The 24,852-nt window shown below is 41.1% G+C and overlaps 1 protein-coding gene across 2 annotated transcripts in view; it reads left to right on the forward strand.

Annotated features, from left to right (window-relative positions):
• The first annotated feature begins 1,193 nt into the window (after positions 1–1,193).
• LOC143553188 (uncharacterized) overlaps positions 1,194–24,852 on the forward strand; it is a 233,343-nt gene continuing 209,684 nt past the window's right edge. The window contains exons 1-13 of one of the 2 annotated variants that reach the window (XM_077043236.1): positions 1,194–1,308; positions 1,415–1,480; positions 1,979–2,044; positions 2,157–2,232; positions 2,340–2,417; positions 2,505–2,602; positions 2,674–2,747; positions 2,827–2,914; positions 3,042–3,199; positions 3,263–3,305; positions 3,490–3,555; positions 3,644–3,721; positions 3,805–3,876. In XM_077043236.1, coding sequence (XP_076899351.1) covers positions 1,210–1,308; positions 1,415–1,480; positions 1,979–2,044; positions 2,157–2,232; positions 2,340–2,417; positions 2,505–2,602; positions 2,674–2,747; positions 2,827–2,914; positions 3,042–3,199; positions 3,263–3,305; positions 3,490–3,555; positions 3,644–3,721; positions 3,805–3,873 — 1,059 coding nt within the window. In that variant the 5' untranslated portion in view covers positions 1,194–1,209 and the 3' untranslated portion in view covers positions 3,874–3,876. Of the gene's footprint in view, positions 1,309–1,414; positions 1,481–1,978; positions 2,045–2,156; positions 2,233–2,339; positions 2,418–2,504; positions 2,603–2,673; positions 2,748–2,826; positions 2,915–3,041; positions 3,200–3,262; positions 3,306–3,489; positions 3,556–3,643; positions 3,722–3,804; positions 4,031–24,852 lie in introns of those variants that run through there. The other variant, XM_077043229.1, reaches the window with a different exon arrangement.

Consider the following 24,852-nt stretch of genomic DNA (forward strand, 5'->3'; position numbering starts at 1 on the left):
TGACATTAGGAAAACTGCGGGAAAAATCCCCACGGAGAACCTTAAAAAACGAAAACCCCTTGCTTAAACTCCAAAAGTTCACCTCACTTATTAACAATTCATGAGAAGATCAATGGACTGGGGGGACTTGAAGTGGTAGGTCCCCGCAAAGCCCAGTTGGACCCGCAAGACTCACCTGGAAGAGGTACGTCTGCGCAAAGACCAACTGGATCCGCAGGACACACCATGCTCAGAGAGATGAAGACCTTACACGCAGTAAGCCAGCTGTTCCCGCAGGAAAGCCTCCCTTGGTACAGTACCCTGCCTGTCCCCGCAGCTGTGGGTACAAGCCAAGAAGGAAGGCTACCCGCATTAACAGTAAGGCTACACGCATAAGGCACTAACTCTTAATACTTCAGTAATGTCACCTGAAGAAGGAATGAGCAGGGCGGGAATATTCCCGCCCAAAAGAGCCAGTCCGTACGATTCTAGAAGATCTTTTGTACTATACCTACCAAGGTATGGACAAATGGACAAGATCTGACGAAAGCGACCCATGAACCAATCACAGGGTGACAGCTCACCGACAATAGTACGAGGAGGAGCACGCTCCAGTACAAAATGTCACTATCAGCCGCTGCCTACCCACCAACTCACATCGTGGCACGAACATAGCCCATAGTTGGTGGAAAATGAATATTATACAGCTGGCCGTACCTGCTTGGAAACCTACCTTCGGCTATAAATACTCCAACACCTTGGAACGGTATCATCATCTTCTCTCTAGCTATTTCTCTCAATATACACTTATATTCAGAGCAATCTAGTCTGATTCTCACGCCGGAGGGTGGTCATAAGGAGGAACCCCCCCCCCTTCTCAGTGACGAGCTTACGGTGTCTGTTTTGCAGGTTGAGAAGAATAACCATCTTTGCCGGACCTAACCCTCGTGGGAAACATCTACTTAACCCTAAGATTATCCTTAATCTACCGGGGTCACCTACTGTTTCTTCAATTCCAAATTTGTTTTTCGTGTTTCAAACTATTTTAGATACTTGTAACATAAATTAAACTACTAATGTAGAAGTTAAAAATACGAAGATATAAAATTTGAAAAAACCATAAAGGTTCGATTCAGTTTGGATTAAAATCGGTTAATCATATTCACTTTCACCATAACGTTGTCAAAGCTTCCTTAAACCCTGAGGAAAAAGAGAAAGTTTGAATTGAAGATGTTGAGGGCTCGAAGTCTGAAGAAGACGGCGGTGCCGTCAACACTGATAGAGCATCCATCTCCGGCCAATCTTCATTCCAATCGTCTATCTCTCCATGTAATAACTGATTCATACAGTCTAGTCTAATTAACCTCACAAAACTTCAATCATTTAGTTTAACTGCCTGCCAATTTTGACCTGTTACTACTACTACTACTCACAGGTTAGTGAAGACGGAACTTCCTGCTGGATTTACGTCGCTTCCGGCTCCCGTGTTTACAGAATCCTGGTTTTATTCTCTTATTATTTCAATTTTTTTAACATTTTGTGTAATCATATTAGGGCTTTTATTATTAGGCAACAATTAACATATTTTGTATTTCAATTTAGTCCCTAAACCCTAATAAAAAATGAGGATTCTATATAGGCCTGTAAACGAACACGAACGAGGTTCATTTAGCTTTAACCGAACTCGAACAATTGAACAAACAGAGTTTCTTGCTCATGTTCGTATGTTAAGACTAAGAGAATGAGCATGTTCGTGTTCGTTTATGTTCGGCCGTTAACATTGAACAGTTCATGAACATAAGCGTGGTACATATTTTGTACATGTTTAATTATTTTTTAAAATTATAAAATCACATAGTTAAATGGGTTAAACAAATTGACATACGGCAAATTTACCATCCATGTTCGGTTTGTTTGTTTGTTTGTTCTAGAATTTTACTTTATTTTTAGGCCATGTTAGCAACAACTTGTTTCCAATATTTTCTCTTTTATTTGATAGGTCTCTTTGGAAGATTCATTAGTCAATGAAGGAAAAGATAGCCTTCTTATACCAGAACAAACTCATGTAACCTTTTACATGATCTTAATGTTACACAATTATTCTGATAATACTCTCAAATTGGTGTAATTTCAATATTTGTGCATTGATATGTTACATGAAATTTTAATCTTTTTAGGTTGTGGACTCTGCGATAGTGAACCGATGCCCTCATCGGTCGGAAATTCAGACAATATTATTGAATGAAACCGAGGGTACGTTCATTCTATTCTGGACTAAGATATTTTTATTTTGGATCAGCATATCTTATATAAATTCTTTAATATTAGTGTTCTTGTTCTATGTGATCCAAATTTTGCAGGCAGTGATTGCTTAATATTGGGAAGTGTTGACTCGTATGGACATCTTATTGTGTCCAAAATGGATAGTGATGGTAAAGGTACCAATTTTGACATTCTGTTCAAACAAATTTGACTTTTTTTCTCATTTTTGTTCTCCATTACACACATTATTAATAAATCTTCAGATGTTGAAAAGCTTACATTTTCGGTATCGCCTCGGGATTTTGGAGTTGGAGAAGCTGGATGGGCTGGGCTTTCCTTCAGCCCAAGTCAATGGTCAACGGTACAAATTTGATGAAACTGAAAGATCATTTTTTATTAGTCTTGTACTAAAGTTGCATACAAATGTTTTAGACTGCTGTCGCACATAGCTTTGGCAAAAGTATGAATGTATATGACCAAGATCTTCATATTCGTACTTTTCGCACGTAAGCTTTCTTTTATTACTTTGTGTTTATTTATTTTTACAAAGGATTTATGTCATCTAAGATTACCTTTTTATTGCAGATTGTGGTACCCTACTGCAGTAAACTTTGTACAAGATTTATACAGTGGAAACGAAAGCTCAATATTAGCTGTTACAGAAGGCTGCCAGGTACTTGTTTGACCCTGGCTTGGGCTCGGCTTGAATAGCTCATTTACAAACCGAACCGGCTTGGCTCGGGTTGTTTACAAACGAGTTTTTTGCTCTTTAAATTTCTGTTTCTTCAAATTCCTGGTAGCTGTCAATATGGGACATGAGAGTAAAAGAAAAAGGCGGTTGTGTGCAACGAATTTGCGGTTCGGTTGGAGATATATGGTATGCGGTTTGCAGCTCATCAAGTGGTAATATTGCAGTTGGTGGAGCAGATCGTACTATGACCGTTTATGATCCCCGCAGGTGTGTATGTGTGTTTGTATATATTTTATAAAGTTGTCATTTTTTACCGAATCTTTGTTGTAGATGGTCAGCTGTATCAAGATGGGTCAACTGCTCGAAATACGAGGTCAATTTGTTTATTTAAAAAATCTTTATAAATAATTAACTTTTTTGAATACGAATTAAAAACCATATTGTTATAAACTTACAATAATGCTATAGGAGACTGTATGGATTGAAACAACTGAGCGAATTTTGGCCTATTAATAACATAACATAACCCATGTTGATTCATTGTTTTGTTTTTTCAGATAACTGGTTTAGCTTTCTCTTCGGTTGACCCTGATTATGCTTACATTCAAGGAATTGACTATGAGGTGATAAATTTGTACTTGCGATAGTTTGTGATTAACGTTTATTTATGTCAATCCAACTGAAATTTTATTTGGTTCAACGATATTGCAGGCATTTTGCGGGCAGTGGAAAGAAAGCAAGAAAATATTTTCATTTAGAGGAGATTCAAACTGGCTCGGATTCAGTAAGGTAATTTTATGACTTATTATATGTGTGTGTATGTATGCATTTATTGGCTGATAGTTTGATAATCTTTATGATGTATGCTGCAGTCTCAGAAGAGGGATGTATTGGGAGGATGGTGTGATTCCGGGAGCATTTTTGTTGCGGATGTAGTCTAGAGAAAGCCAGGCCCAGGTTAGCTGTTTCAGATGTAATTTCGATTTGATAGGTAACCACTGAACACAAATGTAGCATGCAAATCAAGAAACAAATTGGAAAAAACTAATATATTTTTCATTTTTATTATTAATGTCTTAAAATTCATAATCCGATGGCTTAACTCCTCCCTAATAGGGGTGTAATCGTGATGAGCCGAGCTGAGCCGATCTCGCCTAAGCCTGTGCTCGGCCATTTATCTTTGGCTCGTTTCGATATCTATATATAAATTTCGAGCACAGCTTGTTAATATTTTTTCATGCATGAGCTGAGCTCGTTTGTTATCTATTTAGTAATTAACTACTTCATTGCTGTTAAAGAAAAATAAAAAAGTTAACTGCTTCATTTCTATACATAATTATTTTTATGTTTTTATATTTTTAATTTTTTTATATGACAAGTTGTATATTATTTAGTTATTTTTACCATAATTTATATATAATAATATTTATCATGTAATTATGTGTTTGTTAAATAGATTAAAAATTATTATATCTATATAAGATATGGGCACGTCTAAGCTTGTGAGCCTAATCATGCTCAATATGCGAAGTGTTTTGAGCTTTAAACGAGTCAATCACGAGTAGCTCATGTGGACTCAGCCCGTGTAAACCTCTCACGATTATTGTTCTAGAACGCAAAGTGATTGATAATATAAAGGCTGGTTAATCGTCGTTTTAATTGAGTACAGAAGAAATGATGTATTTAATTAAAATAAATAAAATTAAAAGTTCTAAAAATAACCGAAAGTTAAAAGAAAATGATTGTTGTCATTTTACACGTGACAATGACGAATTCGCATTCACATGATACCCAGTTAAGGACTAGATTAGAATCTTGTCATGGAAATGTAATATGGGAAATTATTTATATGGTGCAAAAATAGACAGTTAGAGATTGTGATTTCTAAGCTCGTTTGTAGATGTCTTGTGTGGGTTTCAACTGTTCAACTAGTCCTGTTTGGGTGGAACTGTTATAAGCTATCATGTTTAGGTTGACTAAAAGTAAATATGTCGGTACTTAACTCGTTTAAAATTAGAGTTAAAATGTTTATGGTTAGTTCAGCTTAAACTTATTTGTGATTTGTTTAACTTGCTTACAACTTTATAACTGTATATTTGTGACTCATTTAAATTTTATGTTTATCCATTTGTGACGCAGTTTACAATTTTATAAATATCCATTTGTGACCCTTTACAGCTTTGATTAAATATAGGATTCATACTCTTCAAAGCCAAAGGTGTTTGCGGTATGGTTTTGACGGGTTTTAGATTTGTGTTTTGACGGTTTTTAGATTTTAGATCAAATCTTGAAGCAAATTGTAAGTGAAGGTTAATCTTTTTATCTCAAAATCAAATTGATGAAAGATTGAAACCAAAGGATTTAAGGCTCAACTTTTGAAGCAGGTGACTTTTGGCACATCATTACATAATACAAGTTGACATAAGGCCATGTGTAGTGGAGGGGCTACAATTGGGGACGAATTGTGATACGTGACGCCCAGTCAGCATAGAGTGGAAATTTGTTTTTAGGGTGTAATGGTGTAGGGGCTACAATTGGGGCCCACAGTGTGTTTTTTTATTATTTTATTTTTATAACTAAACTAATTAAATAAAAACCAATTTATTTAAATAATTAAATAAAAATGCATTAAAATTAAAAAGAAATACGAAAAAATTAAAAAAACATAACTAATAATGCATTAAAATTAAAAAAAATACATAACTAAAAATATTAAAAAAACATAACTAAATAACATACTAATATCCATAATATTTGCGTATTTTTTCAATTCGTTGTCGGTGCAATAATGCGGCCTCTTCGTGTAACCCGGTCGCTTTGAGGGATTCGTATTTTTCACCCAATTCCCGCAATTCCAACATTTGGTCAATCTTTTCGTGTTGTTTGTTGGTTTCGTTCATGACATCGTTGAGTTCCTCGACGCATTTTTTTTGTTTTTTTGATGATTTCTCATGGTAGCGGCGACTTCCACGAGTGTCGGTTGGTTTGGGTTGTTTGTAGGATTCATTTTGCTAAATTTTTTGAAGAATTTGGGTATAAATTGTGTATGAAATGGAGAAAAAGGTTTATGTTTATATCTATACTATATATAATACATGAAACATGGGCAAATTAAGACACCTACATTTTAAGTAATTCACAACTTGTAAAGCTTAAGATACATCTTCTATAGCATGTAAGATAGGGACAAACTTGTCCATTAGAAAATATACATGAAAAAAGTTACAACATTTCCCCCTCATCTTTACTAAACTTATGTAAATTTAAAAAATTATTACAACTTTAAACCTTCATCTTTACCTATGTATTCTTTTTTGTTTTAATTGTAACCAACTTTCCACCAACGATTTTCCAACGGCTGTAACTTTTTCATACGTTAATAAATTTTTTTTAAAAATACACCATAAAACGAACATTTTATTGTTTTTAATTTGGGTATGGTATTGCTATAGTTTTTTTCAATTAAAAAAATTAACATGTTACATATTGGCGGTCACAATTAAGTTTTAACGGTTTCTAAGTTAAATAGTGAGCTAAACCGTTGGTTTGATTTTTTTTCATTGAAAACGAAAACTAAAGCGTCGAAAATTTAAACTGAATCGTTACTAATGATTTGGTTTCACGCATTGAGTTTCAATAATAAGTTTACAGTCCGGTCTGGTTTTATATGGCCTATTTTTGGTATAAACTGTAAACCGAACTGTTTTATATGGTTTGTACATTCAGAAACCAGCTAATTAAAAGTGGCGATTGGTTTAAACGTTTTCAATATTTCAAACGAACTTTGAACATCAGTAATTGTTACATGATTACTAGGATTTTGGTTTCTCGCCGCATCACCCGGGCACCCGTCTAGTATATATATATATATTGTTTAATTTTTTATTTTTTTAAACATTTGACCGTTTACCAACGGTCATATTAATATAATAATATTATTTTCTTCTCCACCCCGGCAACAAGTAAACCCCGTCACCGCCCCTTTTCGCCCAAATATCGCCCCCGGGGTCGATGTTCTAGCCCTTTGTCGCCCTTTCTCGCCCCCAACTCTCGCCCACTACACTCAGCTAAGACATGCCAATTAGGCAGTCACATACGAAGTCCATCTAAAATTTATAAGATCCTATCATCCTAAGCACATGAGATCAAGCTAACACACAAAAGTGTCATCCCCTAAAAATCCTTACTTTTAATCTTACGTCTCCACTGAGTCCTATCATGGACCATGTCCTCAAAAAGTTGGGTCTACCTCTACTCCTCCCATCTACATTGGGGTCTCCATTGCTCTAACCAGCGCCGTTACATGTCTTCTCTTTACATGCACAAACCATCTCAATCTACCTTTATTTTATCTTTTATGAGATACTAATAATTACTTAGTCTTTCCTTAGAAACCAAAATTTTTTTCCAGTCCAAGACAACTTTGAATAAGAATATATATATATTTATTTTACACGGAGAAAACCCACATCATGTAGTATCGTAAGTTGTAACAAACTAAGGTGCTGTTTGTTTTTCCTCAAAAACACTTCTCCATCTCTTTTGTCTGCACTGAGAAGAGGGCGCGCAGACGTTGGGCTCTGCAGTGTGTTTGTTTTCCCGAAGACGTTTCATTAAAAAACGTCTGCGCGCCCTCTTCTCCTAGAAGTGTTGGTATTGTTACTTCTCACATCTTCTACCCCATTTTATTCCATAGTTCTTCTTCATTCATCAGAGACTCCCAAATAACTTCTCCTCCACCACTCCACCGCTGCCGCATCCACTCTTCCATCGCCGCCTCCACTCCTCCACCGCGCCGCCTCCTCTCCTCCACAGTCGCCGCTGCACACCACGTCGCCGCTACACACCACGTCGCCAACCACCAACCCTGCTGCACACCACCCTGTCACCGACCACCAACCTCGCTGCACACCATCCCGTCACCGACCATCCTGTCACCATCCCGCCTGCTCCGACGTCTTCTTCTGGTTTAGTAATTGTTAATTAGATATGTTAATTGATTAGTTTTTTTTTTAGGTTTTTGTTAATTGATTTGTTCATTGGATTTTGTTAATTTAATTATTGTTAATTGATTGTTAATTCTTAATTGAGTTGTAATTGATTGTTCTATGTCTTTAGATACATTATATGTTTGAACTATCAAGTTGGGTTTGTTGTTCGGGCTTGGGTTTGAATATATGGTTTTCGGGTTTAGTTATGATGAAAAAAAAAAGTGTTCAAGTAGTTCGGTTCCTGCGTTCATATATAATAATTAAAAAACGTGTTCGGGTTATACGGTTTCGGGCTTACATGAATTAATTAAAAAAATGTTTGGTTTATTCTTATTATCGGGTTTGGGATAGTTTGAGTTGTGATTGGGTTAGTTTGCGTCATGTTGTTTGGTTTTTGTTTGTGTTAATACGTGTTATTTTAGGTTGTTTGGGTTATTCTAACATGTATTTATTTGTTTATTTATATAGATTTGACAAGACTCGACAACGGCTACACTTATGGGACTTGACAGTTTGATTACGAGATTAATGTCGGAACTTTTTTTTTTATAAATTGTTTGTAAGAGCCTAACGATTCTCATACATGTTAAACTTGGATGATGTATTTTGATGTTATTATTTTTAATTATGGACAATTTGTATTATTTTGTATAAATATTATATTTATGTATTTTTAATTGTTGGATAATTTTAGCAGTTTGCAGACGTTAAAAAACAAACAGACTGCAGAGATTTGGTCCACCTATTCTGCTACAGATGTCTGCAGATGTGGTCCGCAGACTGCAAACATTTTAGCTCTTAAAAATCAAACAACACCTAACATGTAACTAGTTTTCTAATTTTCTAACATTTATATGGTAACGTGGATTGTGGGGCTTGGTTTGATACCGAGTGGTTTCAAAACCAATACATAAACCAAACCTTTCAACAATTTATTAAAAATTAAAAAATCATGGTTTGAAAAGGTAAAACTGTGATCATGAAACCAAACCGATAACTAATTCGATAGGTTCGTCTTTTATTGAAACACTAACATCCTATTGAAAATTGAAAATTGAAAATTGAAAAATATATTAACCAAAGACTATTGAGCATTTCCCATAATTATGTGTAGCATAATGACATGAAACATTCTCCAACATATATATAGGCTGTCTACAAGTAACCAATCATTTCATCATGTTCTCATAGCTAAACGAACTGCTTTGTACGCTCAACCAAAATCTGATAATAAAAAATGGATTTTAATATTTCAAGAAATTAGTTATAGTTAATATACAAAACTTCTTCCAAGTCTTCATGATACAAACATGTTTATAATTTAGAGAATCGCTACTGCAAGCTCAAAAAACGCCGTCATGCCACATCTACCCGGAGCTAAAGAGACCATCAGTACTAGACGTTGGAGATGCTCGTATATAATAAAAAAACTAATAATTTGAATTAATTATGGCAATACTATATGTCATTGTTATGAGCAATCATTTTAATTAACTATTAAATAACTTGAAATTAAAAAACTTACAGTTTTAACTCTTGTAACATATTTTATTGAATTTTTACCCGTTACTCACCTGTCCGCCTCTGAAACACCACTAACCATCCGACGTGCATGTATTTAAATTTCTCTGTTTTACGTCATAAATATTGATCGTTTGATCGACAATACACAAGATCCACTAAAAATCACTTGTGAATAATATGCCTCAAATAGAGGTTTAAAATCGGTTTAACTTTAAACAAGTTTTCCTTTTCAAGGCGGTTTTCATTCCAAACCGGATTCGGTTCCAAACCCCTTTTTTACACCTCTGAACATAAGTTCATGTTTCACCATCATGGCTTCTAAGTCATGCACCATTAATATTCCATCTTTTAAAAAAACACATAATATCTGAAGAAACACTAAGTGACCCCGGGCAGATTACGGATAACCTGGGGGTTAGATAGATGTTTCCCACGAGGGGTTAGACCCGGAAAAGATGGTTCTTCTGATAACCTGCAAAACAGACACCGTAAGCTCGTCACTGAGAAGGGGGGGGGGGTTCCTCCTTGTGACCACCCTCCGGCGTGAGAATCAGACTAGATTGCTCTTGAATATAAATGTATATTAAGAGATTGCTAGAGCAGATATCAGGTATATTATGTAATACGAGATAGTATATGATGATAAGATGATAAGGTGAGATGATCATACCATTTGGGGTATTTATAGCCGAAGGTAGGTTTCCAAGAAGGTATAGCCGGCTGAATAGTATTCCTGTTCTACCAACTGTGGCCTACGCACGTGCCATGCTGGTAGTTGGTGGGTAGGCAGCGGCTGACAGTGACCAGGCCTGCTGTGTACTATTCCTTTTCCACCAACTGCCGGCTATGCACGTGGTATGACAGGAGTTGGTGAGTAGGCAGCGGCTAATAGTGACATACAGTACAAGAGCATGCTGCTCGCCATACTGTTGTCAATAAGCTGTCGTATCTTTGGTCAGATCTTTTGCCCATACCTCGTCAGGTACAGTATAGAAGATCTTCCCGTATCGTACGGACTGGCTTATTTGGGCGGGAGTATTCCCCCTCCCGCCTTTGTGCGGGATTGCTCCCGGCTTTGCTCATTCCTTCAGGTGACAACTGAATTATTGAGAGCTAAGTGCCTTGAGCGTGTAGCCTTGCTGCGCGGGTGGCCTTCCCTGATGGCTTGTATCCGCAACTGCGGGAACAGGCAGAGTACTTCATTGGGAGGCATTTCCTGCGGGAACAGCTTGCGTACTGCGCGTAAGGACGTCACGTCTCTGAGCATGGTGGGTCCTGCGGATCCAGTTGGTTTCTGCGCAGACGTCTCTCTTCAAGGTGAGTCTTGCGGGTCCAACTGGGCTCTGCTGGGACCTACCTCTTCAAGTCCCCCCAGTCCAATGTTCTTCTCATGAATGTTTAATAAAGTGAGGTGAACTTTTGGACTTAAGCCAAGGGTTTTGAAAAGGGTTTAGTTTTAAGGTTTTCCATGGGATTCTTCCCGCGGAAGTCCTTGTCACTTGCAGAAATTCCCGACTTTCCTGCTTGATCTTTGGGTATGATGCGGGTAGGTCTGTAACCTCCTCGCAAGTCAGGAGTGTTGAGTCCCACTTGTGTGGATTCTCCATGAGGTTTTGGTAGTTTTGAACATAGTGATCAATTATGTTAAAACCACCAATTCCATCTTGGAGCTTCAAACAATGTAGTTCTCGACGTTCCCGCTATGCGGGGATGTTATTCCCGTTTCCGCAAGCATTGCCCAGAAGATCCTTCTTGGTTTCAATTCCCTGCGGGGCGCTAGGTATGTGAAGGGTTTTGCCTTAACACTGTACCCGCACTCGTCCTACGGTTACTTTATTTCCAAGGTATTCCTGGCGTCAATTCCCTGCGGGTGCTAAGTATGTGAAGGGTTTTGCCTTAACACTGTACCCGCACCCGTCTTATAGTTACTTGGTTGCCAAGGTAAGGGGTATTCTCCCGCTTATTTTTGAATCTTTTTGAATTTTTTTGAAATTCGAAGAGTTGGTGAAAGGATAAGAACAGTCCAAACCTCTGAAACGTCGTGCGACGGTTTCTTCTGACTGTGTCAGGACGTGCAGGAAGTTATGGTGACGTGACAGTACATGGTCATTCCAGACGCTTTTTCAGGCGCGTGGGCGCAATTTTTCGGGCGTGGCCGCGAAATTAATGGTACGCGTCCTTTCAACAGCTGTTGCCAGCTTGCTTTTGGCCACGTGTCATAGTTTCATTGCACCTTCGATTTCTCTCTCTTCCGCATTAAATTCATCGCATTAATTGCGATTAGTATATAAAGGGGGAGAGGGTTCTTTGTAATCCACACTTTCACTTTTCTCTTCATCTTCAAAACGATTTCCGGCGAATACTCAACTTTTCAGTCGAGCATTCTCTCGAAATCGTTTTCTTCTTTCATCTGCAAGATGTCTTCTCACGATCTCGAAGCTACAGCCCAGGAGGCTGGGGTGTTCGCCAATGACAAGAGTACTGCTGGCGAGTGCGAGTGTGCTCTGCCTGTCGATCTGTATCAGTACATCGTCAGGAAGTTCATGCTCGTGTCTCTCGAGCCTGAGTTTCCTGAACCCCATCAGACGGTGTATGATGCCCCCAGAGGCAAGATCGGGGTATATGCTGCATTCTTTGTTTATGGGAATCTTAGGTTCCCATTGACAAAGTTTGTTTACCGTGTCCTAGAGAGGCACGGTGTGCACCTGACCGAGGTGCACCCGATGGCGATCGCGAAGATTCGCCACTTCGAGTGGGTGTGCCGGATTCTGGGCATTGAGCCCTTCGTCGACCGCCTGATGACCTTCTACTCTTGGAGGTGCATCCAGGGGTGGTATACGCTGATAACCCGAATCAAGGGTTTGAAGATTTGCGCAACCGAGCGCAGTCTTCGTTCGTGAAAGCGGGAGTTCTTCTACATCTCCGCTCGCGCCATCCCCCTTGCCATGAAATTTAAGAATGGGCAAGCACTCCCAAGCCTTCACGCCTCCAACTACTAGGAGGCGGAATGGTTCTCGAAGATATCCCGGGTCCAATCTCCAGTTTACCGGTTTGCGGAGTCCGGGATGGTGATGCTCGGGATGAGCCGGGTGTGGAAGGATGCGGATGCGCGAAAGATCCCGATCGTCCTCGAATACGGTTTGAACTCTGTTCCTTACGGTATGCTCTGTTTCTTTTTGTTGATTTAGAATCTCTTCTAACTTCTTTCCTGTTTATTTCAGAGGGGAACGACTTGCAGTCGCTCCTGTATCCGCGGGAGGCTGACAGTCCCGCTCGGATGGGTACTCGTGCTCTAGATGAGAACGAGTTGCCCATCCTAGAACAAACGGCGGATCGGTTCGTGGAGGTCTACCCGCTAGGCCACGAGATCCTGAGCGCCAGGCGGCCAGGTAAGGCGCTATTCAACCCTCGACCCCTCAATGTTGAAACCTCTGCTGGAATTCCTCTAATCTTATGTTCTGATGAGGAATCCGCAGATGGTCCACCGTTGGTGCGGAAGAAGAAGGCTGCCGGCGGGAAGGGGAAGGAGAAGGTGGTCTCCACTGCCGATCCGGTGCCTCGGTCTGACTCAGAGACCGAGAGCGAGGAGGTGGCGGGGAACCCCGGTGGTGATAAGACCACCGCTCCGGAGGTTGCGACGACTGTCACCTCCGGAGAGCCCAGGATGACAATGGTGAGCGGCGTGAAGAGGCCGGCTCCATCGGGTTCATCCCCGCCTGTCCGCACTTTTAGGCTCAAGAAAACCCGTAAGTACAAACTTTATTTTTAACTTCATAGTTTTCCATCATTAATAGTTATCTTCTTTGCGCAGGCGTGGATGTTGACGCATTCCAGGGTGGAGCTGGGAGGAGTACCTCCCTGCCCATGACGGTAGGCTTGGTCAGTCTACCTGAGGCGACGACCCAGGCGGCTGCGCCTGCTTCCGCTGGTTCAGTTGCTCATTCCATTGAGCCAACTGTTCCAGCTGTGATGTCATCACCGCCGGCTGTCAGTGCCATTTTTACTGCATCTTTCACTGAGCCGGCGGTTACTTTTGCTGCGGACTCCGCAGCGGCGACCGCGGCGGCCTTCACCATGCCTCCTCCGTCATCGGCAACGACGGCCGATCCTTCAGGTATGCATGGGGCTTCTCGCCAACCTCTGCCTCCTTCTCATCTACCTGACCTCTTGGACGGATTTCCCTTGGGTTCAGGTGATGGGTTTGGCGGCTATCGGCCTGTTATTGACCCTATAGGTGCGTAGGGTTCTTTTGGCCTATATATTTTTTTTATATATATCATCTTTTTCTAACTGCTTTTTGTTTTTTGCAGTGTCGGATTCCAATGAAGTGTATGTTCCACGATGGAACCACCGCCGAGGAATAACCCTTCGCACACCTGTGGATAGCGTGGAGTGGGCTCGTCACGCAGCTCCCAGTGGTGCGTTGGGGGAAGCCATGGCTAGCTACCAGGAGGGTAGGCTAACCAATGAGCTTCGGGTTCTCCTGGCCCGGATGCAGCCGCGCGTCGAGCTGCTTTGTCGTGAAAACGACAAGTTAAAAGCAGCTCGCATTTGTTGGTACATGTGTGTCAGTAGTTCATAGTCTAGCATTTGTAATCGAGTCTGTAATGCAATTATGTTTTGATTATGTTTATTTGTGTAATACGCGAAGTTGTCAACAAGTTCGCTATGGCGAACTTGTTGAACCAGCGAAGTTATTGACAACTTCGCCTGTGGCGAAGTTGTCGTGTTTATATACTGTTTCAGCGAAACAGTTTGTGTTGGTCGTTTAGGGTTTTGTTTCAGTTATTCAGTAACCGAGTTACGTGTCATAGTCTGTAACAGTGACCTCGAGTCACGTGTTTTGTTATCAATATAACGTGGTTGGTTTATTGCTTGTGTGTTCGATCTCTACATACTCTACACTCGTATCTATCTACGCAGGGATTCCGCACCTGCGTTGTTAGAGACATCCCGTGTACGATCCGACAGGAACCTACAATTGGTATCAGAGCCATCGGCTCGATTGTGAGGTTCGGGATTTCACGCGGGTGTAGAAAACGTCTCGTTTGACCTATTCGCGGGACGTGTTTTTGTTGGGATTGAGTTTTGCTCGTGCTTGACAGTCATTTTCAAGCCATTACATTGATCGGAAACTGCTGGATTGACGAAAACAGATCTGAACAGTTTCCTTGTTCATCGGGCGAAGTTACCGTTCTTCGGGCGAAGTTACCATTCTTCAGGCGAAGTTGCCGTCACTGGAATTAGGGTTTCGGCGAAGATATAAGGTTTAGCGAAGTTAACCACAACTTCGCTTACCTCATAAGTTCGCCTTAGCGAAGTTATCCGCAACTTCGCTTTCCACCCAAGTTCGCTTACCTCCTAAGTTCGCTCATTCTAAGCGAAGTTATTTTTAACTTCGCCAAGTCTAGCGAATTTAAGAACTCAGCGAAGTTCTCTTTTCAGCGAAGTTAACTTTCAAGCGAAGTTATTCTTAACTTCGCCTACTGAGCTGTTTTAATATTTTTTTTTGTATTTTCAGGTTTTTCAGGTTTTCGCAAGGATGTCGTCAATTAACATCTCCGATTTGGTCAAGATGGAAGTAGAAGCGGGGTCTGCCACTAAGGCCCCGAGGCTGATGAAAGGAACTGACTTCGTGGCATGGAAGGACAGATTCATCCAATACATCAAATACCAGGATGCCAAAATGTGGGTGTGCATCCAGGATGGATATATCCCTCCAACTGCGCAATACGAAGGTCGCGATGTGGTTAAGAAGTACAGCAAAATGGAGGACGAAGAAAAGAAAATGTACGAGGCCGAAAGCAAGGCCCATGCTGCGATAACAATGGCACTTCCTCAAGAGGTTCTCCATACGTTCCGAAAGTACACTTCTGCGAGAGAGCTTTGGGATGCTCTTGAAAATAGATTCGAGGGGAATGTGGGTATCCGTGCATCAAAGATCAAACTCTTAAAAACCCAGTTCTCCGTCTTCAAATTTTTGAAGAATGAATCACTGGATGATATTATCACCAGATACTATCATCTAATGACAGAGCTTAGCAATTATTCAATTGCTTACCGAGAAGAAGAGATCGTTGAAAAGCTTCTCGATGCTCTCCCACCGAAGTGGGAAATGTACACCGTTCTTATGAGGGAAGACAGAGACTTTCCAAATTGTGATCTTGAAACGGCAGTAAACAAGCTCAGAACTTATGAGCTTAATATGGTTCGAAAAGAAACACCAACAGATCAGATACAAGACCCTGGTATGTATGGTGCAAAGGTTAACTCAGGCTCAAGTTCGAGGCCTGAATCTGCTGCTTATTACTCAAAAGGGGAGTCAGGTTCTGACTCTTCTCATGAAGGAAACGTTTCTGTAAACTCGAATGGTGATGTCTGTTTCGTTGCTGGAGGATCAAGTACTTCAAAGCCTCAAGCATCCTCAAGTGGTTTTTCTGCAAATGCCTCAAGCAATAATTATTCCAAGATGCCTATGAGTGTAAAATCTGCTGAAGAGCAGTTTGCAGTCTATGCATCATTTATTGCTTCCTATGAAAACTACATCCAGGGGAAGATTGTGGACCCTGCTGCTCTTGATGAGGATTACGACCAGATCGATGCTGATGATCTGGAGGAGATGAATTTGCAATGGCAAATGGCAATGATTGTGAGGCGTGTAAAACGGTTTATGAACAAAACTGGGAGAAAGTTTGTTGGTGGTAGGCCCGGGTTCGACAAATCCAAGGTAAGGTGCTATAATTGTCAACAGTACGGGCACTTTGCCAAGGAATGCAGAAATGAGAGGGTTGAACGAGGACAAGGTCGGCCTACACAACACTCTGGAGTTAACAGAGAGATTAACGCCATGTTGACCAGAGAAGCAGGTGAGTACAACTGGAACTCGCATTCAAGTGGTTCTGGTGAGCAAGCGAACATGGCTGAGGCTGAAGTTAAAGAATGTGAGAAGGTTGATGGAATTGAGAAAGCTACTGAAGAAGAAACAGCTTTCATGGCAGATGACAAGGATAATCGCTCCGAGGTAAGTACTAAGAATATTTGTACTAGTTGTGAGAATTTGTCTGAGCAACTTAAAACGATAACTGATCAGTATGTCCGTTTAGATGCTGACTTTAAAACTATTAAAGAAGATCACCATTTTACGAAAGCAAGAGAAACGAGTTATAAAATTAAAATAAAAGCATGTGAAAAAGACATTCAAAGCTTAAAAATTAAACTTGCTGAGAAAATTGAAATAATTGATCTTAGTTATGAAGTTTTAGAGAAAAAAACAAAATTGATTGCTGATCGAGATAAACAGATTGCTGACCACCAGGTGAAGGTGGTGGAACTGAACCGCAAACTTGAACAGTTCCGGAATTCCTCGGCCATCCTTGATCACCTCGTGAGTGATCCAGGTACCTCTGCAAAGAGGGGAGGAATCGGATATAATGAAGTTCCACCACCCTTTAACCACAACTATACTTATAATCCGAGTGTTCAGAAATCTGTTGATTTCGAAGTTCCTCAGACAACTCCAATCAAGATTACAAGTGTAAAACCAAGTGTTAGCTGTGGCGAAACAAGTTCGCCTGTTTCTAATGTGAATATTTCTGTTTCAAGTCCAGTCTCATCGGATTCGGATAAGTTGTCCGAATCTGGTCAGACAAAAGAGAAGGTAGGGTTACCCACCGATGGAGATAAAAATAAAGTTTCTAAAAAGAGTTCTCCACTCAATCCGTACGTCCCACCTTATGTGAGACGAACGGCTGGTAACACTGCCTCTACATCCAAACCAACATTTGACAAGAAAATGGAGAGTCGGTGTTGCTTTAGATGTAACAAATTAGGGCATTTAGTTGCAGATTGCCCTCTGGAGCCGAGATTCAGAGGTGTGAAGCCAAATAAAACTGAGTATAAGCATCATTTTGTTACTGCTAAAAATGAAAACTTTAAAAAATGCCAAAATGTAACGAATTCAAGTTTTCATAAAAACCAACCTCAGTTTTACAACCAAACCTCAAGATATAACACTTTCAGTTCTCAAAGGTTTGGAAGGCATTACACTCAATCTGCAGGGAGATTCCCTAACAGGACTTACAGAAATTATCCTGATGCTAACTTGAGAAAGCCAGGGTACGGGACGTATCGATCCAAGACCAATTGGTCTTGGGTCCCAAGATTCTAACTCTTTGTTTTATTGTGCAGGAACAGTTGAACAGGGCTGCCAACAATCTTTGGATTGTAGATAGCGGCTGTTCCCGGCACATGACGGGCAACAAACACTTGTTGCAAGATTTAAAACCTGTTCAGGGAGCAAGAGTTAGTTTTGCTGGTGAGAGCGGTGGTAGGATTACTGGTAGAGGAACTGTGTCGAATGGGAGAATGACACTTGAGAATGTAAATTTTGTGGAGGAATTAAAGCACAATCTGCTGAGTGTGTCGCAGATTTGTGATAAAGATTACACTGTCCATTTCACAAAGAATGAAGCGATCGTATTAAAGCCTGGTTTTCAAATACCAGACGAATGGATAGTGATGAAAGCTCCACGTGAAACGAATACATATGTGATGGATATGAGGTCTACTGAAATGGCCACTGGAGAATCCTGTTTAATGACAAAAGCAAGCGAATCAGAATCAGAATTATGGCACAGGAGAATGGGACATATTCATCTTCGGAAGATGAACTTCATTGTCAAGAATGGGCTTGTGACGGGCGTTCCCTTAAAAAGTTTTAACTTTGAAGACAAATGTATAGCATGCAAGAAGGGAAAGCAACACAAGAAAACCCATCTCACCAAGAAGATTAACTCAATTGCCGGTACTCTAGAACTACTTCATATGGATCTCTTCGGTCCCGTGAATGTACAAAGTCTAGGAGGTACCTCTTACTGCTTGGTGATCACTGATGACTACTCGCGATATTCGTGGGTATATTTTCTGAAAACGAAAGATGAGACGGCTCAAATGGTGAAGAATCTAATTACAAAAGTTGAGAACGTCATGAGTAAATAAGTTAAATTCATCAGAAGTGACAATGGGACAGAGTTCAAGAACTTTGAAATGGAAATCTTCTGTCTTCAGAAGGGAATTGAACATCAATACAGCGCTCCGTATACTCCGCAACAGAATGGAGTGGCTGAAAGGAAGAACCGAACGTTAATTGAAGGAGCCAGAACTATGCTGGCAGACTCGAAGCTTCCTGTGATGTTCTGGGCTGAAGCAGTTGCTACAGCCTGCTATGTTCTGAATAGGGTGTTAACCGTTAAGAGACTTGGAAAAACTTGTTACGAGCTTATGCACGGAAGGAAGCCCAACTTGTGCGGTCTTGAACCATTTGGGTCTCCTTGTTCGATTTTGAAGACTAACTCGAAATTTGGTGAAGTAGCCGATGAGGGAATCCTAGTCGGTTATGTTGTTGGGACTCCCAAGAGACGGGTCTTCAATACGTCGACTTGCAAGGTGGAGGTGGTTTGTAACACCGACATTACTAGTTACCAACCGCCAAAACCAAGCAATGGACCTGCTGAGCTTTTCGACTATGTTAAACTTTTTAAGTCGTTTAACGTACCTGATTTGGAAATTTCTGAAGAAGACGAAAGAGCTGTGACGAAGATGATACTTGATGAGGAAGAGAATCTATTGCAACATCAGATGTTTGAGAAATCTCAACCTTCCACATCAAAGACGATCGATACCCCTGCGGCCTCAACTGAAGATGAGTTTATCAATCCTTTTCACTCTCAGCCAGAAACAACCATAGATGAGATCTCTTCAAACTTGGAAGACAATTTACATGTCGGTGCTGTTCCGACCACGAGAATTCACAAAGATCACCCATTGGAGAACGTTATAGGTGATGTGTCCTCCAGTGTACAAACCAGAAGTAGCTTGAATGAGCACACCTGTGTTTTTACAAGCATAAAAGAAACGGGTATAATGAATGAATGTTTGTACTCCTGCTTTATAAGCCAAATTGAACCAAAGAATTATCAAATGGCTTTAAAGGACAGCTCGTGGGTCGAGGCCATGCAAGAAGAGTTGGCTCAGTTCGAGAAAATGGAAGTTTGGACCTTGGTTGAAAAACCAAGAAATGTGCATGCTATAGGCACAAAATGGGTGTTCAAGTGTAAGAGAGATGATAAGGGAATTATCGTAAGAAATAAGGCGAGGCTGGTTGTTAAAGGTTTTAATCAGCAAGAGGGTATTGATTACAATGAGGTGTTTGCTCCTGTCGCCCGGTTAGAAGCGATTCGATTGTTTTTGGCGTTTGCTGCATTTAAAAAGATGAAGGTATTTCAGTTGGATGTGAAGAGCGCGTTTCTAAATGGGAAAGTTGATGAGGTTGTGTATGTTGAGCAACCTCCGGGTTTTCCTGACCCAGACTTTCCTGATCACGTATACAGGTTGAGCAAGGCGTTATATGGGTTACATCAGGCACCTCGTGCCTGGTATTCAACGTTATCGGACTACTTGCTGGAAAATGGTTTTGAAAGGGGATTGATTGACAGTACGTTGTTTGTGAAGAGAGAAGGATGTGACTTCCTACTGGTTCAAGTCTACGTGGATGATATCATTTTTGCTGCATCAAGAGTATCCATGTGTCAGGATTTTGAAGCTGTCATGAAGAAACGATTCGAGATGAGTGCTATGGGTGAACTAACTTTCTTTCTAGGATTGCAGGTTGATCAGAAGAAGGATGGGATGTTCATTCATCAAACGAAGTACGTTCATGATGTGCTGAAAAGATTCAAGATGGAGGACAGTTCTCCATATGATACTCCAATCTGCGTCAATCACAAATTGGGTGCTGAATCAGATGGTGACGCAGATGTGGACCCAACTATGTATCGGGCAATAATAGGTTCATTAATGTATTTAACTGCTTCTAGGCCTGATATAATGTTTGCTGTTTGTCTTTGTGCACGTTTTCAGGCAAATCCGAAAGAATCTCATTTGAAAGGTGCAAAGAGGATACTACGGTATCTCAAGGGCAAGCCGAAGCTGGGGTTGTGGTACCCGAAGGGAGGAGACGTTGAACTGGTGGCATATACAGATTCTGATTATGGGGGATGCAATCAGAGTCGGAAGTCAACCACAGGAGGCTGTCAGTTTCTTGGAGGAAGATTAGTTTCCTGGCAGTGCAAGAAACAGACATCAGTTGCAATTTCAACATGCGAAGCTGAATACATGGCAGCATCCAACTGCTGCTCTCAGGTTTTGTGGATTCAGCAACAATTACGCGACTATGGTCTGAATTTCTTACTCACTCCTATTTTAATTGATAACACTGCCGCCATCTCAGTAATTAACAATCCCGTGAAGCACAGTAAAACTAAGCATATTGACATTCGTCATCACTTCATACGGGATTGTGCTGAGAAGAAACTGATCAAGATCGAAAAAGTTGATACACTTGAAAATTTTGCTGACTTGTTCACAAAAGCGTTTGATAAATCCAGATTTCAAAACCTAATTGAGCTGAACGGGATGATCAATCCCGAGTAACCAGGCCTTTGTGTTTATTTAAAAAAAAAAAAAAAATTATTAAAAATTTTGTGTCATTATTGCTTAAAATTAGTCGGTTACCTCAGTTTGATGGACATATCCTCGGATATGTTTTGGTCCTCGTTTCGACTTAGAGAATGAGGATAGCCATTAACCGGAAGACTGAAAGTGACCGGGGCAGTTATGACATGTGTTCTTTCAGTTGCTGAAAATTAGTCGGTCATTCTTAGTAAGAAGGACACATACTTGTATGTGGTCGGTCCAGTTGATCCATTGGATCTTCAGGATAGCCGTTTACCTGACGACTTTGACGTGATCGGGGCGATTGAAATCAAAATTTTATTGGGAAATGAAATTACTTTTCAAGTCTAATACTTCGTATGAAGTTCTTTGCTGTGTTTAACAGAAAATTGATCCAACCTTGGAAAATGATATATATACTGATTGTGTGTGCTTAACTAGTGAAGTTATTAGGCTTAAAAGGCTTTAGAACAGTCATTGTATGTCATGGTAAATTTTCATGGTGCGTAATAGTGTATGTGATACTAACTTAAACTACTCGAATTTACGTGGAAACTCCTTAAGAGTTTTGAATGTCTTCACACATATCTTTCCGAATGATAGGCAGAAAAGCGACTACCCAGTCATACACGAGCCCGTGAGTGTTCTGATTCCCGTGAAAAAAGCATTTCAAGACACTGCAGTGATCCAGATTCGGGACTTGCAGTGGTTTAGTACTCCGAAGTCAATAAGAATGTTTGGCCTAAAAAAAAAAAAAAAAAATTATTATTATACATGTATATTTTTACTTATGAGACATAGTAATAATCAAGACTTCTCAATTCTGGAGTAAGAAAAGAACGGGAAGCAGACAACGAGTATATACAAGTTAATCAGACACTATGGGTCGAAGTCAATTCGGGGTGACTTGGGTATAGCCAAATACGCTTGGAGAATAGATAGAAGACATCATTATCTCTGAGTTGTTGCCAACTTAAAATTTTGAGCTTAACTGAACCTTAATCCGTATCACAGAAACGATGAAAACCATTTAAATTATTTACATGCTTACAACCTGTTTCTCTATGTCATAATACAGCTAAACACGGATCCAAGTGACAGTCACATAGTTAGTATGATTCCTGTTAGGATTTTTTCTAAAACATAGTGGTCCCTGACTAGACTGAAATTTGATCCCTTATTTCGTTAAATTTTTTAAGTTTTTCTATTTTTGTAGTGGTATTATCTTATAACTGGTTACTTGGACATGATCATTTTTGTTTAACTCTTTTTGGAAATTTCTAATGTTAAGTGCAAGATTATTCAAACTTAAAGGGCTGATTTTGAAATTACGGGCGAAGTTGTTGAATTTGGCGAAGTTGTACTTAACTTCGCCTAGGCGAAGTTAAGCGTAACTTCGCCTGAACCAACTCTGCCCTATATAAGGCTTTTGATACAGTAACAGTATCATTATTTTCGAAATTCCGGCGAACTTATTATCAAAACCAAAGTATTCCGGCGATCTTGTTTACATTCCGATTTCGATCGTTTGTTTCCAGTTTCTTGTGTTCATTGACGGTATGTGTTGTCAATATCATTCCCAAACTCACTCGTCCGTTATAGTTTTACCCGGTTCGAGACCTCGGGTCGTCGAACTTTCAAAACCAAGTTTCTCACCCGTGTATTACGTGTTCATGGACGACCTTTACGTCTCAAAATCATTAATCTATGTTGTTCTTCACTCCTAAATCGTCAAATCGTTGCGAAAACATCGGATCTAAACCTTTGAATCTGAACAGTCGCCGTTTCAGATTCAGGCGAAGTTAAGGTTTAGGCGAAGTTATCCACAACTTCGCCAGGAGATTAATTTCGCCTGTGGCGAAGTTATCCGTAACTTCGCCTTGAACTCAAGTTCGCCTGTGGCGATGTTGTGATAAGGCGAAGTTATCACCAACTTCGCCTATACCCATTTACTTAACAGTTTTTTGACGAACTTACAGTTGAAGCGAAGTTGTTCCCAACTTCGCCTCACCTATAAGTTCGCCTGTACAGGTTTAATCACAACTTCGCACGTGGTACAATGCGAACTTGTTAGTTGCTTAACTTTTCTCTAACTTGTTTTGTTTTGTGGAGATATGGCTGCTGTTGGAGGTGCTGGTGGTGACGACGGTGATGATCAAAGACAATTCTTTCCAGCACATAACCAGTACATCACTTTAGATCCAGACGCACGAGGCGTAGAAGACTACAGGGAGATTATCACGTTTCTCCTGCGATCAAGAGTCTTTCACGCGCTCACAAATACACTGCCCATTTCTCTGCCTAACATTGAAGACTTTTGGCAGACAGTGTATTATGATTGCAGGCCTGAGCCTCCGGTGATGCGAGCAACCGTAAATGGTCATAACATACAGTTTTCCTCGGAAGACATACGGTTGGCTCTGCAGTTCGGTGAAGAAACAAGAGATGACCCAACGGAGTTCGTAGCTCCTTTCCGTGATGGAGCTTATTTGAGGATGGGTTATTCGGGTCCGCTGGGGGACTCGCAGAGGAGGAAAGGGTTTCTGCTGGATCAGTGGCGCTTCCTGATGCATGTGTTGATTGTATGAATGTCCGGCAGGAAGGCAGGAACAGATGGGATGGGCGCACGATGCAGTCGGCCATGATAGCGCTGACTTACAACCGCAGATATTCTTTTAGTCAGCTAATTTTCTACGAGATTGATCGTCAGCGAAGGGCTGTGGCGCGCGAGCGATTCACTATGTATCCTCGTTTCTTACAAATGATTTTGAATCATGTCGCTCCGTCGCTACCGCAAAGACGCCCAATAAGATACGTCGAATGCGTGACGAAACGTATCTTTGCTCAGTGCCGCACCTCGAGCACTCGTAGCAAGCCTGAGCTACGTCCCAGGCATACTCCACTGTTCGGGTATCTTATCAACCCGGGGTATGTTCCTGCAGGAGGGGACGAGTTCAGAGACCCACAGCCACATCAGGCGGCAGCACCACATGCTGTATCAGCTGCGCCTGTTGTATCTACTGTTGCCTCTGCTGCTGTGCCAGCTGCGGTATCTCCTGCTGTGTCTACTGCTGAGGATGTTGATCTTGCTGCTGCCTTTGGCGTACAGGGTGTGTTTGATATGGATGTCTCGGGTCCTCAGTTTGTGGATGTTACTTAAGCAGTTACTTCGGTAGCTGACTCCGATCTAGACGAAACGTTTGCTGAAGCGAGACGACTTATGGTGTCTCGGGAGAGAATTACGGGAAAGAGGCCGAGAACGGTAGACGAGGATGAGGACGAAATTGATGAAGAGGAGGCGGTGCAGATTGTGCTCAGACGTTCACGAAGAGAACGGACAGGTATGGGTTCCGGAGCTGGAGAATCTTCGAGGCTAGTACGTTTTGCTCCACCTGCCTTGTCTGGTATGTCTCTTATTCCTACTACAGCACAGGTTACTGCTGTCGAGACGTCGGCCCCAGCAGTTGTGTCTCTACCACCCCAATCGCTTACTACACCGGTGGTGGTTGCACGATTTGTGGAGTCGACCGTCACTACTACTGCAGGGTTACCAAGTGTACCACCTGCGGTCACTTCTGCTGCTGATGTCCCGCCAACTCCAACGCCTACTTCAGATTCCGAGAGGATTACATCACTAGAGCAGATTGTTGCTGATCAGACAAAGACCATTCAGAGCCTAGTGGAATCCAATCGACTACAAGCAGCCCTCCTGGTTGAACACGGAAAGGTGATAGATGCCTTCAAGGCATTCTTGGCATCTCAGGGGGAGAAGACGTGTAGGGGAGATGAGTTGAGGACGAAACGGAGAGAAGATCATGACGATGATCCCAATGCACCGGAAGGTGCAGGTGGTGAGCTGCCAAGAACCTCTCAGGCTCTTGGGGCTTCCACAGC

The sequence above is a fragment of the Bidens hawaiensis genome, unplaced genomic scaffold (assembly GCF_021521415.1).
Source record: "Bidens hawaiensis isolate Kalapana, Puna unplaced genomic scaffold, B.hawaiensis_p1.1 tig00001032_1, whole genome shotgun sequence".
Taxonomy (NCBI): domain Eukaryota; kingdom Viridiplantae; phylum Streptophyta; class Magnoliopsida; order Asterales; family Asteraceae; genus Bidens; species Bidens hawaiensis.